At 51.2% G+C, this 14,042-nt stretch overlaps 1 protein-coding gene across 2 annotated transcripts in view; it reads left to right on the top strand.

The window, feature by feature from the left end:
- Positions 1–14,042, top strand: part of LOC131583584 (gamma-aminobutyric acid receptor subunit beta-4) — a 70,831-nt gene that overhangs the window by 42,925 nt on the left and 13,864 nt on the right. For both annotated transcript variants that reach the window (XM_058847871.1, XM_058847872.1), the window contains one exon: positions 5,175–5,395. In XM_058847871.1, coding sequence (XP_058703854.1) covers positions 5,175–5,395 — 221 coding nt within the window. The remainder of the gene's footprint in view (positions 1–5,174; positions 5,396–14,042) is intronic.

Below are 14,042 nucleotides of genomic sequence, written 5' to 3'. Positions count from 1 at the left end.
TCCTCCATTCATGCCCCTGCCTTGTCAGCATTCCAGCCGCTCACAGTGTACACCATCTTTGGTTGTGGGGTCTCAGATGAGCTTCAGGAAAGGCTGTAATTATCAGTATCCTCTCATCTGGAGATGGATTTTAGCACTCCTGTCCTGGTAGGGCTCCCCGTCATTCCAACACTCCCCAGGTCATCCTTCTGCAGTATTTTTTGTGTCCCTCTGGGTGGGCTCTGCTCACAGGGGAGCATCTCTGCACCACGAGTGCCTGCCAGCTCTCACCTCTGCCTTGTGTGCCTCACTCAGCAGGCAGGAGGAGAGAGAAAGAGAGCCTTTGGAAAGCCTTTGGGAAGGCTTTGGAAAACTGGGGAGCGATGGTGTCGGGGGGGCTGGCGCTGGGAGCTCGCACAGAGCTGGGCATGGGCAGGGATCTCTTCTGGACAGCCAGGCTCAGCAGCTTCCCAGCTCTCCAGCAGGCTCAGGTGTGATCCGGGCTCCAGAGGGGAGCTGTGGTGCCCAGAGCCATCACACACACAGCTGGGACGGGACAGCAGCTCGGGGATGCTGCTGCAGGCAGGGAAAGGGCTGGGAGCTGCTGGGTACCAGAGTTTGGGGACAAACTGAGGGATCTGGCCACTGCTGGGAGGGCAGAGATGGAGGAGAGGCCTGCTTGGAAACACACAAACCCTTTTAGCAAAGAGGCACGTGCTTTTTAGGTCAGTGAGCCTCAGCAGGGCTGAAACCCAGCTTCCCCCTGGCCAGAGCTGTTGATTCTGGCATTTCAGCCTCCCACAGAGGGATGCTGGGCAGGGCAGGGGCAGTCTGACATGGCCAGCTGAGCTCTGGTAGCAAAGCCCAGCTGGGCAGAGTTTGCAGGTATCTTTGCAAAGCTTTCCTTTCCGTGGGATGGAAAAAGGGAGAACAAGGGGAGACATGCAATTTCTGGTCATATCCAACCTTCAAAAGCCCCTTTTGCCTTGTCCCAGCCTTGGTTTTTTTTTTTAGACATGAATTCCAGGTTCATGCTGAACACTTTCCAAAGTGCAGTGCGACCTGGGGGTTTCTGATGAGGATTGGTATCTCCCTTCTTCCAGCCTTGTCTCTCCTCCCCCAGCAGGCACCAGATGAAGCAGGAGGTTGCACAGTGTGTTCCCCTTCCAGTGTGGGTCCTGCCTTCTCCTCCAGTGCAGATTAACTTGGCAGCTCCCCACAATCTCCCATCCTTGCCCCATCTGTGATGGCCATGGCCAGACTCCGGCCCTGCCTGAGCATTTTATGGTCCTCCACAAAGACCCAGTGGGATCCATCATTTGGAAGCACCTTTGTTGCTGCTGGAGCTGTGCTGGTGCAGTGGTGGAGAGGGTCTAGGCTGTCAGCTTAGAGGCAAGTGAAAGTCAGATTTTCCTGCAGCTCTCGCTTGCCCTTCCAGCAGCATCCATCTGCTTACTGGGTGTGTGTGCAGAGGGGAAAACCCCTCAGTTACCCCTTGCACAGGCAGCAGGAAGATCCAGCTGTGTTGTCCCACCAAAATGCCTCAGCTGGAAGGAAGAGCTGGAAGGGTGTGCGAGCTCCAGGTGTGTTTGAATTCCAAGTTCTCCACTGAACCTGGTGAATTGGCCAGCTTGCTGTCAGCTGGTGATTCTGGGAAACCCAGCTTGTGTAATATCTGTGGCATCAGCAGGCTTGTGAGTGTCATGGATTAGTGGGTGGTTTGGGAAAGCCTCATATTAGCCCAGTGACAGATAAAACCCCACAACAAAGGCATCATCATCCAAGACTTGGAGGAAAATCGGGCTCATTACTTCTGATTCCTGAACCTATGAACCCCACATGCCTTGGCTCCATCTGGCCATTCTGCTTCTGCAGAACGATGTCACCCTTGGCCATTGCTGCATGTGCCTCTGGAGGGAAGGCTGTGATTAAGATCTCAGCAGCTCTGGAGCCTGGCCAGGATGTGATGTTAGGGTGGCACATGGGTTCTTCATAACTGCCTGACCAGGAAATGGGGGATGAAGGGCAAGGCAAGCTCACTGCTTCCTCTCCTGGATTCTGCTCCTCTTGCTGTAGAGGCCCTGTCAGACCCTCCATCCCCCTGCCTGTTGTGGCATTTTTCCCCTGCTGTCGGCTTGGGGAGTTCCCCCTCCCTCCCCGTGCTCCCGAGTCCACCCTGTGAGCCCCCTCCTCCGCAGGTTCACTCCCTACTGCTTGGAATTTGAAGATGTCTGTGTCTGTTATTTCTTATCTTAGCTTGTCTAGCCCTGATTTGTAGAAAGTTTGTAAGTTGGCTAGCTGTGAATAATAACTGGTTCCTTCCAAAACTCCCACCCTCCCAAGAAGTCCTGTTAAAAGAAGCCCAGACCCCCAAATCCTTTGTCTTTTCCTGGTGTTCCCTTTCCAAGAATAAACTGTGAAATATAACCCGGAAGAAAAGTCCCCCTTTTCTGGCCTGTCCCTCTTCCCCACAGCTTGGTTCTGTGCCCATCCCATGCCAGTGTCCTTCCAGGGAGGGCTGACCACCTGCCCTGCTCTTCCTTCTGCCCAGAAATCCTTCCTGCTGTTCAACAATGTTATGAGAGCAGCAGAACAAGAAGTGGAGCACGGGAATCAGCAGAGAGAGATAGGCTGAGGGAGCTGCACGAACCACAATTATCAAGTGCTCACCTCCATGGTGCTGCCCAGAGAAATCAGTTGTGCCAAGAAACCCAGGAAGGTTGGAGAACAGATCTCAGCCCTGTGCTGGGCTGGCTGTTCCTCCCCAGGAAGGTCTCTGCACCTGAAGAACCTCATCTAGCTGATGGCTAGGGCGTAGGCTTTTCTTTCTGCACCCCTCTGAGTTTGTTCCCGTCAGTGCTGGGAATAGAGAGGATGTGTTTAGAAGGTGCATTGTTCACTTTGTAAGCAGCTTGCCCTTTTTGTCTTCTGGAGGTCAGTGCCACCTCTTGCCTGCTGCTGCTGAAGGCTGGCAGGAGCCTGCAGTGACAACAGGGTGGCCTGGTTAGGGGTGAGGTGTTGCAGGGCTCTGTCAAGGATTAGGAAAATGCAGGTCAGCAAAGGAGCTCACCAAGATGTGGGGGGGGAGTTCTCAAAGGGGGAATGGAAATGATGCCTCTGTAGCCAAGTACCCCACGGGCAGGGGATGAGACTGTTACCAACAGGGGGTAAGAGGCTTCAGGAATTTGGGTGCTCTGCTCCTCTGTGCACTCACTGCAGTGCAGCCCCAAGCGCCCTGGGAGGGATGCTGGAGACAGCATCTCCCTTTGCAGGGCCCTGACCAAAATGTTTGTGCCTCAGAGAGAAGGACTGTGAGGCTTCTGAGGAAGGAGTTTACAGTCCTTTAAAAAGCAGAGCAAAACAGTTCCTTGGCCAGAAAGCTGCCACTGTGTCTTTGTTCTTTTCAAGACAGCACAGAAAGCGACAGATATAGCTCTGTATCTGGTGTACATCACAGATTTACTCTGTGACCTTTCGAATCTGCATGTGGGTCTGGATTTCTGAATCATAGTTAGATACCCAAAAGCTGGCATTATCTGTGACGTGAGATTATTTGAGCTTGTTTTCAGAGGTGTTAATCAAACGTGGTTTTGAATGAAGTCTGTGGGAGAAGACAGGCAGGCAGATGCCTCAGTGCTCAGCCCAGATGTTGGTGCATGAGCAAGCTCCTCACCAGCCCCTCGCACAGAGCTGGGACTTGCAGAGCAGAAAGGCTCATCCTGCAAATTCATGTGGTCCAGAGGATTCCAGTGGCACTGCAGGGACTGCTTGGGAGGAGACAATGTGTCTGATCCCACCTGTTCTAGATCATTTGCAAAAAATACCTTTTATTTAAAGACTTCGGGAAAAATCTCTGACTTCTGTAGGGTCACTGACAACAGGACTTGTGCCCACTTCCTAATCAACATCCTGTTATTTTAATGCTTTCTGGTTTACCCCAAAAAATCTCATCTCCCAGCCTATTTAAGATGTGTTGCGAGAATGTTTCCTGAGAATGTTTCCTGTCCTTGGTGTGTACAAGACTCCTTCCTATACTGCTTGTTTACCTGAGAAGAAGAAACTCTTCTGTTATGTGGCACCATACTGTGCCTCTGGACAGGCTGATCTGAGGCCTCTGGATGTGCCCTGGATGTGCCCAGCAATGGGTTTGGTTTTTGCAGAGCTACAGCCATCAAACAGCTCACTCTCCCTTCTATAAAATTTTTGTGTTAGCAACAGTTTTAAGTGTCACCTTTCCTCTCTTGGATAGGAGGGGAGCAGGAGATACGTGTGGAATTGTGCTAGCTGGGGATGGTTTGGGAATCACAGAATTATTTAGGCTGGAAAAGGCCTCTAAGACTGAGTTCCACCTGTGGCTGACCCCTGCTTTGTCAGCCAGACCATGGAACTGAGTGCCACGTGCAGTTGCTCCTTGGACTCCTCCAGGGGTGGGGACTCCACTGCCCCCCTAGGCACTCCATTCCCATGTTTAACAACCCTTTCCATCGAGAAATTCCTCCTGATATCCAAATTTATGAGGAATTTTTCAGGGAACTGCCCCTTTCCCAGTGGGTCATGCTCCACTGATGACAGATTTCCTCCCTGTATGTCCCTTCCTGAGAACCATGAGGAAATCCCAACTTAGCTCCTACAGCGAGGCAAGTGCTGAGAGCCTGTCACAGCTGGCCTGGCTCCACCTTGGAGCCTTGGCCTGGAGCTGAGGCTCTCCCTGTGCCCTTTGGGATGGCCTCAGCTTCTGCTGAAAACAAAACTGCCTTTCCCCAACTACCCTGGATGGGAGTGGATGGCATTCTTGTGACCTTTATGTGGGGCAAGGGGGAGAACAACCCTGGAAGTCTTTGCTGGGTAGCTGCTGTTGGTTGACACCCTTTGGTGCTCCTGTAGCCTGAACTGCTCCTGGTGGTGCAGAGAGGCTCTCAGCAGGAGTGGGATGCAGTTTTGCTTGGCTGGAGTCACATAATGGTGTTTTGCCCCCAAAACTCAGGCTTGCTCCCATTCTCACAGAACAAATCCCAGCACACACCCCTCAAAAAAAAAAAAAAACAACCAAAAGAAAACGAACCCAACAAAAAACAAAACCAAACCAAAACAAAACAAAAAGTGTTGGAGGTGTGGACTCAAACACTCAGGTGCCAAGGAATTAGGAGAGGTGTCGGCAGTGGCCCCAGGCTGACGTGTGCCCGTTTCTCTCCCAGGATTACACCATCACCATGTACTTCCAGCAGAGCTGGCGGGACAAACGCCTGGCCTACAACGACCTTCCTCTCAACCTGACCCTGGACAACCGGGTGGCTGACCAGCTCTGGCTGCCTGACACCTATTTCCTGAACGACAAGAAGTCCTTCCTGCACGGGGTGACAGTGAAGAACCGCATGATTCGGCTCCATCCTGACGGGACCGTCCTGTACGGCCTGAGGTGAGTCCGAGGCTTTGCTGTAAGGGTTGCTGTGGAAAACGACACCTCATTTCAACTTCTCCCGTTTCCAAAAATATTCTGGTAAGGCAAGGGCCCAAAAAGATACTCAAGTGCTACATGGTTTTGTGTCTCTGTTCTTTCTCCAAGCTGGAAATGGCTGTTTCTTTCAGGCCTCCAACATTTCCTGTGCTGCTAAAGATGGATGTTGGAGAGGGGAATAGTCTGCTCTGGGCGTTTCAGGTCACTGTCATTCATGTTGCATAACACTTCCATTTGAAACACTCATTTTCAGTTGCTTATAATTTTCTGCAAGTTTGGGCTATGGAGATGAGCCTTTGTTACTGTGGTATCCTAGGCTAAATTTCTGTAACCTTTTAGTCAAACCACTTCAGTCATTTTTTTTGTGTTCAAGATAGGTTTGTGTACGGTTGAAAAAAATGTCTGTTTACTGGGACAATTCTGAAGATTGAGGCATGAAAATTGATATCTGGTAGGAGAATGGTCCTCAGTGAGGACCACTTTTTGTGGTGTCTGGAACAAATTGACATAGGCAAGTCCAAGGCCTTTGGAATTGCTGTGCTTGTGTGAAGTGGAGGGAGAAAAGGTTTGTCTTACTCTGTTATCTGAGTATGTGAAGGGGCCAGGGTAGGTAATAAAGTTTAATGGAGAAACAGAGGGTGAAAAGACAAATTTACAGCTGCAGGATGCTGTAGCTGAAATGCAGGAAACAATTTTTCCAACCCTGTATTTGTCCACTTTATTCCTGGTATTTTGTTGTTGTTGTTGTTTGGGGGTTTTTTGGTTGTTGTTTTTTTTTGTTGAGGGTTTTTTATTTTTGTGCTAAGTTTTTGGTTTTTTTCAATTACCAAAATTCCCAGCTGGCTCTTTTGACCTGCCTCCATAAATATTTGTGATAGCATCTCTGGGTTTATGTCCCAGTGCAGCAAAGGGGGAGGAGAGAGGGTAACACTCACCCTTCCCATTTATTGTATCAGCTCTTGTGCTGTGTCCTGTACTGTGGCAAAGCTGCAGGATCATTTTGCCCCTCTCTGAGTGGCAGGGCTGTTTTGGGGAGGCTAGGGCTGACATGGCAGAGCAGGAGGCTGCCCAGAACATCATCCTGCCATGGGTGGCTGTGCCCTGTGCTCTCCCTGCAGCAGAGCCCTGGGAAGCCAAAGGAGCAGCAGCCACTGCTGGGGCTGGGGGACAGCCCGGGGTCCCTGGGGTCATGTCTGTGCTGGTTTTTCCCTTCAATTAATGAATGCCTTCTGCTCCAGACCCAGAGACTGCAAAAGGTGCAACAAAGCCAGGTTTGTGACCCTGTTGTGCCTCTCCCTTCCCGGGATACCCATCTCTCTCTCCCTCGGGCCAGGGATGTTTGGCTGGAACTGTCAGAGAGCCCCGAGCTGGCTTTACTGACCCACCAGCAAGACTGCAGCAGTCCCACAGCTGACTCCCCCAGCTTTTCTCACTGTGTTAAAACAGGAGTGAAGGCCAGGCAAGAAGGTGTTTTCACTTGGGGGCAGGTAGGAGTATAAATTCAGGAAGGAGGGGGCAAAGAGCGCTGCTGAGCTCAGGCTGCTCTTTGCTGCTGCTCAGCCCACCTGAGCGCAGAGCTGCCTCCCCCAGGCTGGTGGGCAATCTCTGCACACACCTGCACAGCACAAGTTCAAGTGCTGGTGTATTTTTATCAGCTGCCATTTAGTCAGCTCGAAGAACGAGCAGTGTGAAGCCAGCAGCACGGGTAACAGGCAGTGGAAGTCCTTGGACGGTTTGCTGGCTGGGGCTGGGACACTGTGCCAGCTCCTCATGCACTTCCCCTTCCCTTCCCCTGCCATTCCAGCTCTCTGGAATGACCTGTGCAAACAGGAGAGAAGAGGAAAATTGCAGCCAGGCTAAATGAAAGAAAATGACAGTTGTTTGCCCACTATTTCCAGGGCCTCAGTAAGAGCCGCCTGTGTTGGTTTAACTTTTGGCTGGTTTTCCTGGAAGCTGCTCCCTTGCCCCTGGAGAAAATGGCAATTGCAAAAGTGAAGCTCTGAGCGATGGCAGCTCCTGCTCCCCAGCTGTTCCTCAGGTCAGGATGGCTTGCTGAAAGTGCTGAGGGTACAAGCCAGGTGCCCTGAATGTTTGAAGTCCCTCCAGCTTTGCTCACAGTGGTAGGAAAAGGATTTCTTTAGGGCTGCCTTCTATACTGACTGCTGGACCTGCAATTTTGCTGAAGACAGGAGTACTAGGTCCAGTTTTTTCCAGGTGCAGATAACCATGATCCTACTCAAAAACACACAGCAGGTGTAAGCAAGCAAGAAAACAGTCCCTGAATATTCCCCCGTGTTCCTCTCCTCTCTGTAAATGCTCATCCAGGCTTGCCCTGCCGATAGGAGGGGAAGTGCAAGTCCACCCCATGTTCTGGAGCCTGTTCTTGTCTTGCATTTTGTGCAGGAATTTATGAAATGGAGCCACCCTGATGGCAGAAGGCCAAAGGAGGCAATACCTGCTCCTTTTCCTTTGTTTGCCTGTTTTCCCCACAGCGAGATCCCACACCCCTGCTCCCCTCCCGCCACCTTCTCGCCAGTCGCTTCCCCCTCCTCGGAGCTGATCCTGTAGCAAAGTGACTCAATCATGCTATTTGTGGCACAACAGTCATTTTTTTTTTCCAGCAGGCTCTGATGTCAGAGAGCAGGGAAGGATGACATCCTGGCAGGCCTCTGCCTTCAGCAAGTGTTCCAAGGACCAGCAGGACCAGGCTCAATCCCTGCACCAGACCCCAGGGTCCGAGTTAAGGCACGCCCAAGCCATGAGTAGTTTCTGACTTCTGTGAGAGCAAGACCAGGCTCCAGATAATTTGTTTGCACGAGTAAATGAAGCCCTGTAATCCACTGTGAAAGCTGGGTGTCAGAAAAGCACATTCTTCTTGTTTTTGGTGGAATTAGCAAATTGATGGTTGAAGGGAGTGCAACGCAGCTCCATCTCAGGGAAGCGTTCCATACAAAAGCTTACTCCAAAATTAATTCCCACCGGGCTCAGATTAAAAGCCGGTTGCCAGGTCTCCAACAAAAGGAATGAATAAACAGCAGCAGTGATGCTGGGATGCAGGACTGGTGCTCCCAACCCCTTTCCCCAACCAGTTACCAGATGGCACAAATCCCAAAGGGCAAATAGAGCCCTGAGCCAGCCCAGAGGGCACTCCCAGCTCTGCAAGCACCGACAGGGATGGGAGGATGCAGGAGGTGCAACCTGGCCTGGCCCCTGAACACCTTTGCTGGAGTGAGAAGAGCCTGTGGAGCACAGGAGGGATGATCACCCATGGGGTGAACAGGGGAGAGCTGAAATGATGTGGAAATTCTGCAACAGAAAGGGAGGCTTGAAGGTGCTACCCACAAAGACAAAGCTGCTGGGTGCTGGAGGGAGGTGGATAAAACAGTGAGGAAAAGCTGGATGGCACTGGCTGAATTTAATGTATTTTTCTATCTAATGCCTTTTTTTTTTTTTTTTTTTTTTTGGTCAGAAATTGCATCAGTTCCATCAAATTTTAAACAAAAAAAGAGGGAGAGATTTTTTTCATTTAAGAAAAACCATGTCAGAGAATGTTGATGTTTCACTTAGGTCGATATTTCCCTCACTCTTTCAAGCTGCTTTACAACCACTATTGATGTTTGAGTAACAGAATTACCAAGGCTTTCTCTGGACCTCCAGACACTGTCTGGAGCCCTGCCCCAATGTTCAATAAGCTCTACATTATCACACATTCAAGCTATACATTGGTCTGGGATTTTCATTTCCTTCCCCAGACCATGCAGCATCCATTTGGTAGTGAAACAAGTCGACACTTGTCAAGTGCTGATGTCACCAGCATTTTGCTGTCTGTTTTCAGAGACCTAAAAATAGCAACCACTGTAACAATGCTGAAATTCTCGTATGGTAATTGGGGAATCGTATTTGAAACCAGCTTTAAAACATCCCTCAGGGAAATCTTGAAGCCGTTTGGTTTCATTCTAATTAGAGGCAGAACTGGATTTCTTGCAAAACAGGTGATTTGAGGAGGCCAGGCTGCGTCCCTGGGCTCGTGGGGAATCTGGGATGTTGGGAAGCAGGCAGGGAGCAGCGTGGACCATGCCTGGCTGGCGAGGAGCCCAGGCAGTGTAAACTGAGCAACTGGAAAACTGCAGAGGAATTGGGTGGTGGAGGCTAAATCCTGTGTGGAGGGAAGGAGGGATCTCCTCCTGCGAAGGTGGGGGTGGTGGTGGGGAACATGTGTGAGGTGGGGGTTTTATTCCTGGCCCTGGTGATGTAACGAGGTGTGTTTGAGGGATGAGTCAGTTCAGGAGCATGCAGAGGTGCCGAGGCACCGTGGGGCTCCGTGCCCAGGGAATGCTCTCCTGGGGAGGCAGAACCCTCTCATCAGTGGGAAAAAATCCCTTAAAGCAAGAGGGAGAGAATCGCCACGCTTCAAACACCTCAGAATTTGTGGGTTTAGGCTGAGAGATGCTGGGTGTATCTGCCTTGGTAGCACTTCATTTCTGCTCTCCATGGTGGCTTCTCACCAGTCAGCTGCCCCTGGGGGACACCAGCCCTCTCACTGCTGACCCATCTGGGGACTGTGACCTCACTGCTGGGCAAGGCAGCAGCCAGGACCTCCCTTCTGGCTCACCTGGAACTGTGGAGCAGCCCAGGGTGATGTCAAACATCTCACCTGATGGCCCATCCAGCCTTGGGGACGCTGTCAGAGCCCCCTGTGCCACCCCTGCCTGTTCCCCATGGCTGGGGCTCCTCCTGGGGGCTTCTCCACAGCCCCCATCCCCAACCCACCCCTCGATCAGGATCTAGCCCTGGCAGTGTTGCATTCCCCAGGCCCCAGCCTGGGGTTATTTAGCTGTCCAGACAATAAAAAGGTTTCTTCTGCTCCTGTCTCACTTGGAGCTGCTGTCTGCAGCCACATTCTTGTTTTCTCCACGGGTGTTCGTTGATTTTCTGCAGAGAATCTGGCCTGATGGGTTAAGACAGGAGTTTTTAACACTGAGGAGTTTTTTTCTGTACTGAGACCACTGAGCAATTTTCTTCTCCCATCTCACAGGCCAGCAGGGAAGAAATCCACTATTTCTGTTTCCCTTTTTCTCCCTGAGAGAGGTTTCTCTGGAAATGTGACAGATGATTCAGGCTCTACCCTGCCTCTGGGAGCTCTGCCTGCTCCCTCTGCAGGTTAGGCAAAGGCAACAGAAATCTCCCCCGTGGCAGCTGGGGTGCAAAAAGTGGGACTCAAACCCATCCATCCACCCCCCTGGAGCTGGTCCTGAAGCTCTGTCCTGCTCCCACCCCCGGGCTCTGCCTTGGGCCAGCTCCTTAGCACAAAGATGTGGAGGTTGGAGAAGAGTTCATCAGGTGGGTGAGGGGAAATCAGGCTTTAATTAAGAGCTCATCTCCCCTGTTGAGGTTAAGGATAGATCTTCTCCTGCATTTTTGTCTCCTAGGGCTTGGATGATGGATTTAACAGGAAACACTTGAAGAAAGTTTACCAATATGAAATTTCTTAATAATCTTAGAAGCTGTGGAAGAAATTGGGGCTCACTAGGACAGGACAGAGCAGCAAAGCCAGAGCTGCTCCTCCACCCTTAACATTGCAAGAACAAAGGCAAGCACCATCCTGGCTGGAATTGCTGCCTGTGCTACATCTCTTATGAGTCTGAGTTCCAGAAACAGAGGCCAGGGAGCATCCTGAGTCCTGAGTGTGCCCTGAACCCCCAGCTCACCCTGGCAGCACCTCCTTTTCTTCCTGCATACCCTGTCCCAGCCACCACTCTTCAGCCTGTCCCTGGGCTTTGCCACCTCCCACAGGCTTAAGTTGTGCTGTTTTATTAATTAATTTGATTATTTTAGTAATTATTGCAACTTGTGCCAGCCTGATGCTCTTGAAGGGAGACACCTCTGTTAAGTGCAAGCCACTGATACCTGAAACAACTGTAAGAAAAGAACCTTTTTAGAGGTGTTCCACCACTCTCTTTCCCCCCAGTGCAGCTGGCCAAATGCACGGTGCATTTGGGATGGAATAAAGGGGCAGAAAAACAAAACCTTGCAGTCAAGGCAGCTCAGCTTTGCACTTTCCCAGGGTGGAAAAATGGTTGGTTAAGATGAGTGGTACCCTGAGTACTAGCTTAGAAAAGCCTCCTTTTCCTCTCCCATCTGAGTGCAGCGCACACTGTGATTTATCAAAGGATGCCTAGGCAAGTACAGATGCTTTTGGAAACAGAGTGACCTTAGAAGGATTGTGCCAAGGCTTGTGGAGTCAGTTTTAGGCAAACAGACACAAGGGGAAAATGTTCCATATCCTTGCCTTGCTCTTGGTTCAATCATGACCTCCAGGAGTTTGCAAAGATCAGACTGTGTTAAAAGAATGGCAAAATTCACCACGGGTTTATAAATCCCTCCAGGCCCTTGGAAGTTTGTGCTTACTGCCAGGCAGAAGGTGACATTTGCCAGCATGTTTTTATGACTGACTTTGAGAACGTACAGAATAAGAACTCGGGTTTGGTTTTATTCCCATGTTTAGCAAAACAGTAATTTTTCCTCTCTTTCTACTCTTAGTCACCAGAATTCCCGTAGGAGTCTAACTTGCCCCATGGGGCGAGCCTAAGTCCTGCAGAACCTGAGCTCCCATCCCTTCTCCTTATTGCTGCAAACTGCCGTGAGCTTTGGGAGTCTGCATCCCGAGGGGATGGGAGCATCTTCAGCTTCCCGGGAGATCTGGAACCCAGAAAGCTGCAACCAGCGATTTAAATGTTTGTCTTTGGCTGTGAGAGTGTTTGTGTTAGCCCCTGCAACGTGGCACTTCATCCAGAACTGGGAAATAGGGTGAGGGGCCTGCTGGCTGTGTCTCTCCTGGCATTAGAAAAGCAGTGGTGGGGAGGATTTGTGCTGTTCCTCTCCATACTGGGTTTTAGTCAGCATCCTTTCCAAGCCAACGGTGTCAGGGGACATTCCTGGACACTGAGCAGCAGTGTCCTCCAGAGTCAGTTTGTTTCCTGGCTTTGCTCTGTGTCCATGAACAGCCCCTTGGGCATCCCCAGAGTCCAGCAGAGGCTGGTGACCATTCCCAACAGGCTTTCTGCATGAAGCCAGACCCTTTCCTGTGGGGTGAAAATTGAAGTGTAGACCAAGGCTGTTCCAATTTCCTCAGAATCCAGTGCCAGGCATTTTTAATTTGCTGGGAGAGACACAGTCATGATGCAGAAGTTTATTTTGTGAGGATGAGCATTAAGGGGAAAGCTCTCCAGTCACTTTAGGAATGGCTCAAAGGTAATGATCTTCTCCTCTCTCCCACTCAATCCTCCTTAGAAAGCCTGGACTTGCTCCTTTTGCAGTCAGAACACGTTTTGGGGAAGTACTTTTACCCCTTACACTTGTGGCTGGTGAACTTGGCTCCCCCAACACGCTGGAGATGAGGCAGAGGATGAGTGGGTGGCTGAAGGCTTTCAGAGCCCACAGCAGAGGGAGATGTGGCTGGGGCAGGAGCTGAACGGGAGCTCCCCTGAAGGTGGCCAGCACCAGGGTAAGGAGGAGGTGGAAAGGAGACCCTGGACTGCAGCAGGGTTTAATGGCAGCTTGGAGCTCTGTGCTGCTCTATGCCTGTGCACTTACATAATCATTCTAAGTAAGACAGAAGAAGCCATTAATAAGTAAACAGTGATGAGGAGGATCAGAGGGGGAATGAAATGGCTGGTGGTGTTCGTGTCAGAGAACTGAAATATTTGTGGAGAACTGATGGTTTGCAGCAACCTGAGTGTTCCCTTTTGAGCTGCAGCTGTGGTGGGGCTGTGCTCTGCTGCTGCCAGGCTCGGTGCAGAGCAGCAGTCGAGGTTGCACCATCCTCCCCATGCCAGCATCTGCTTTGGCCATACAAGCTTCAGGAGGGCAGAGCTTTCCCCATTGCAACAATCAGACACCCATCACTAGCCCTGTGTGGCTTAGAGCTCCATGGATGTTTTTCTAGAGGAGATCTCTACCTCTCCTGGGGATGAGGGCACTCTCCACAGTGAGGTATCCACGTTGCTTTGGCTTCTGCTTGATCCACTTGATGCTGAAAGAGAAGGGGATCTCCATCAGCCTGCCCGAGCTGCTCAACATCTCATCCGTGTCCCTTTGCTCCTTTTCTCTTCTTTTACCTTTTGTGAGATGCACAGTGCTCTCCCCACAGCAGAGTCTCCCCCAGATGAGCTGTGTTTTCCTGCCAGCTGTGCAGTGGAGTAGCAGGGCAGCGAGGCCTTGGCTGCTTGAATGGCACAACTGCCTACAGACCTCAGCAGAAACAATTAGGAGCAAGGGCACGAACACCTCTTTCTTTGTGGGGAAGGAGCTGTAAAGGTTATGAATGTGAGGGGCTGCCCTAGAGGCCTGTGGGGCGGGCAGGGAGGGAGGGAAGGGGAGCTGGAGGGTGCTGGTGGTGGTGGCCGGGCTCGCTGTTGAGGGTGCTGGACGCTTCATTGAGCGCACAGCGCGGGAGAGCCGCTCCCCTCCACGGGCAGTGTCTCTGTGAATCGCCGTCAAAGCAGATGAAATTTCACACCACACAAATTTCTGAATTTAAAAGGGGAGGGAGGTGGGTAGAGAAGCAGGAGAGGAGGAGGGGGAGGGAGAAGATGCAGGCTGGCTGGGC

The sequence above is a fragment of the Poecile atricapillus genome, chromosome 12 (genome assembly GCF_030490865.1).
Source record: "Poecile atricapillus isolate bPoeAtr1 chromosome 12, bPoeAtr1.hap1, whole genome shotgun sequence".
NCBI classification, from domain to species: domain Eukaryota; kingdom Metazoa; phylum Chordata; class Aves; order Passeriformes; family Paridae; genus Poecile; species Poecile atricapillus.
The sequence above is the reverse complement of the archived record's forward strand: the minus strand, read 5'-3'. Positions and strand labels throughout refer to the sequence as shown.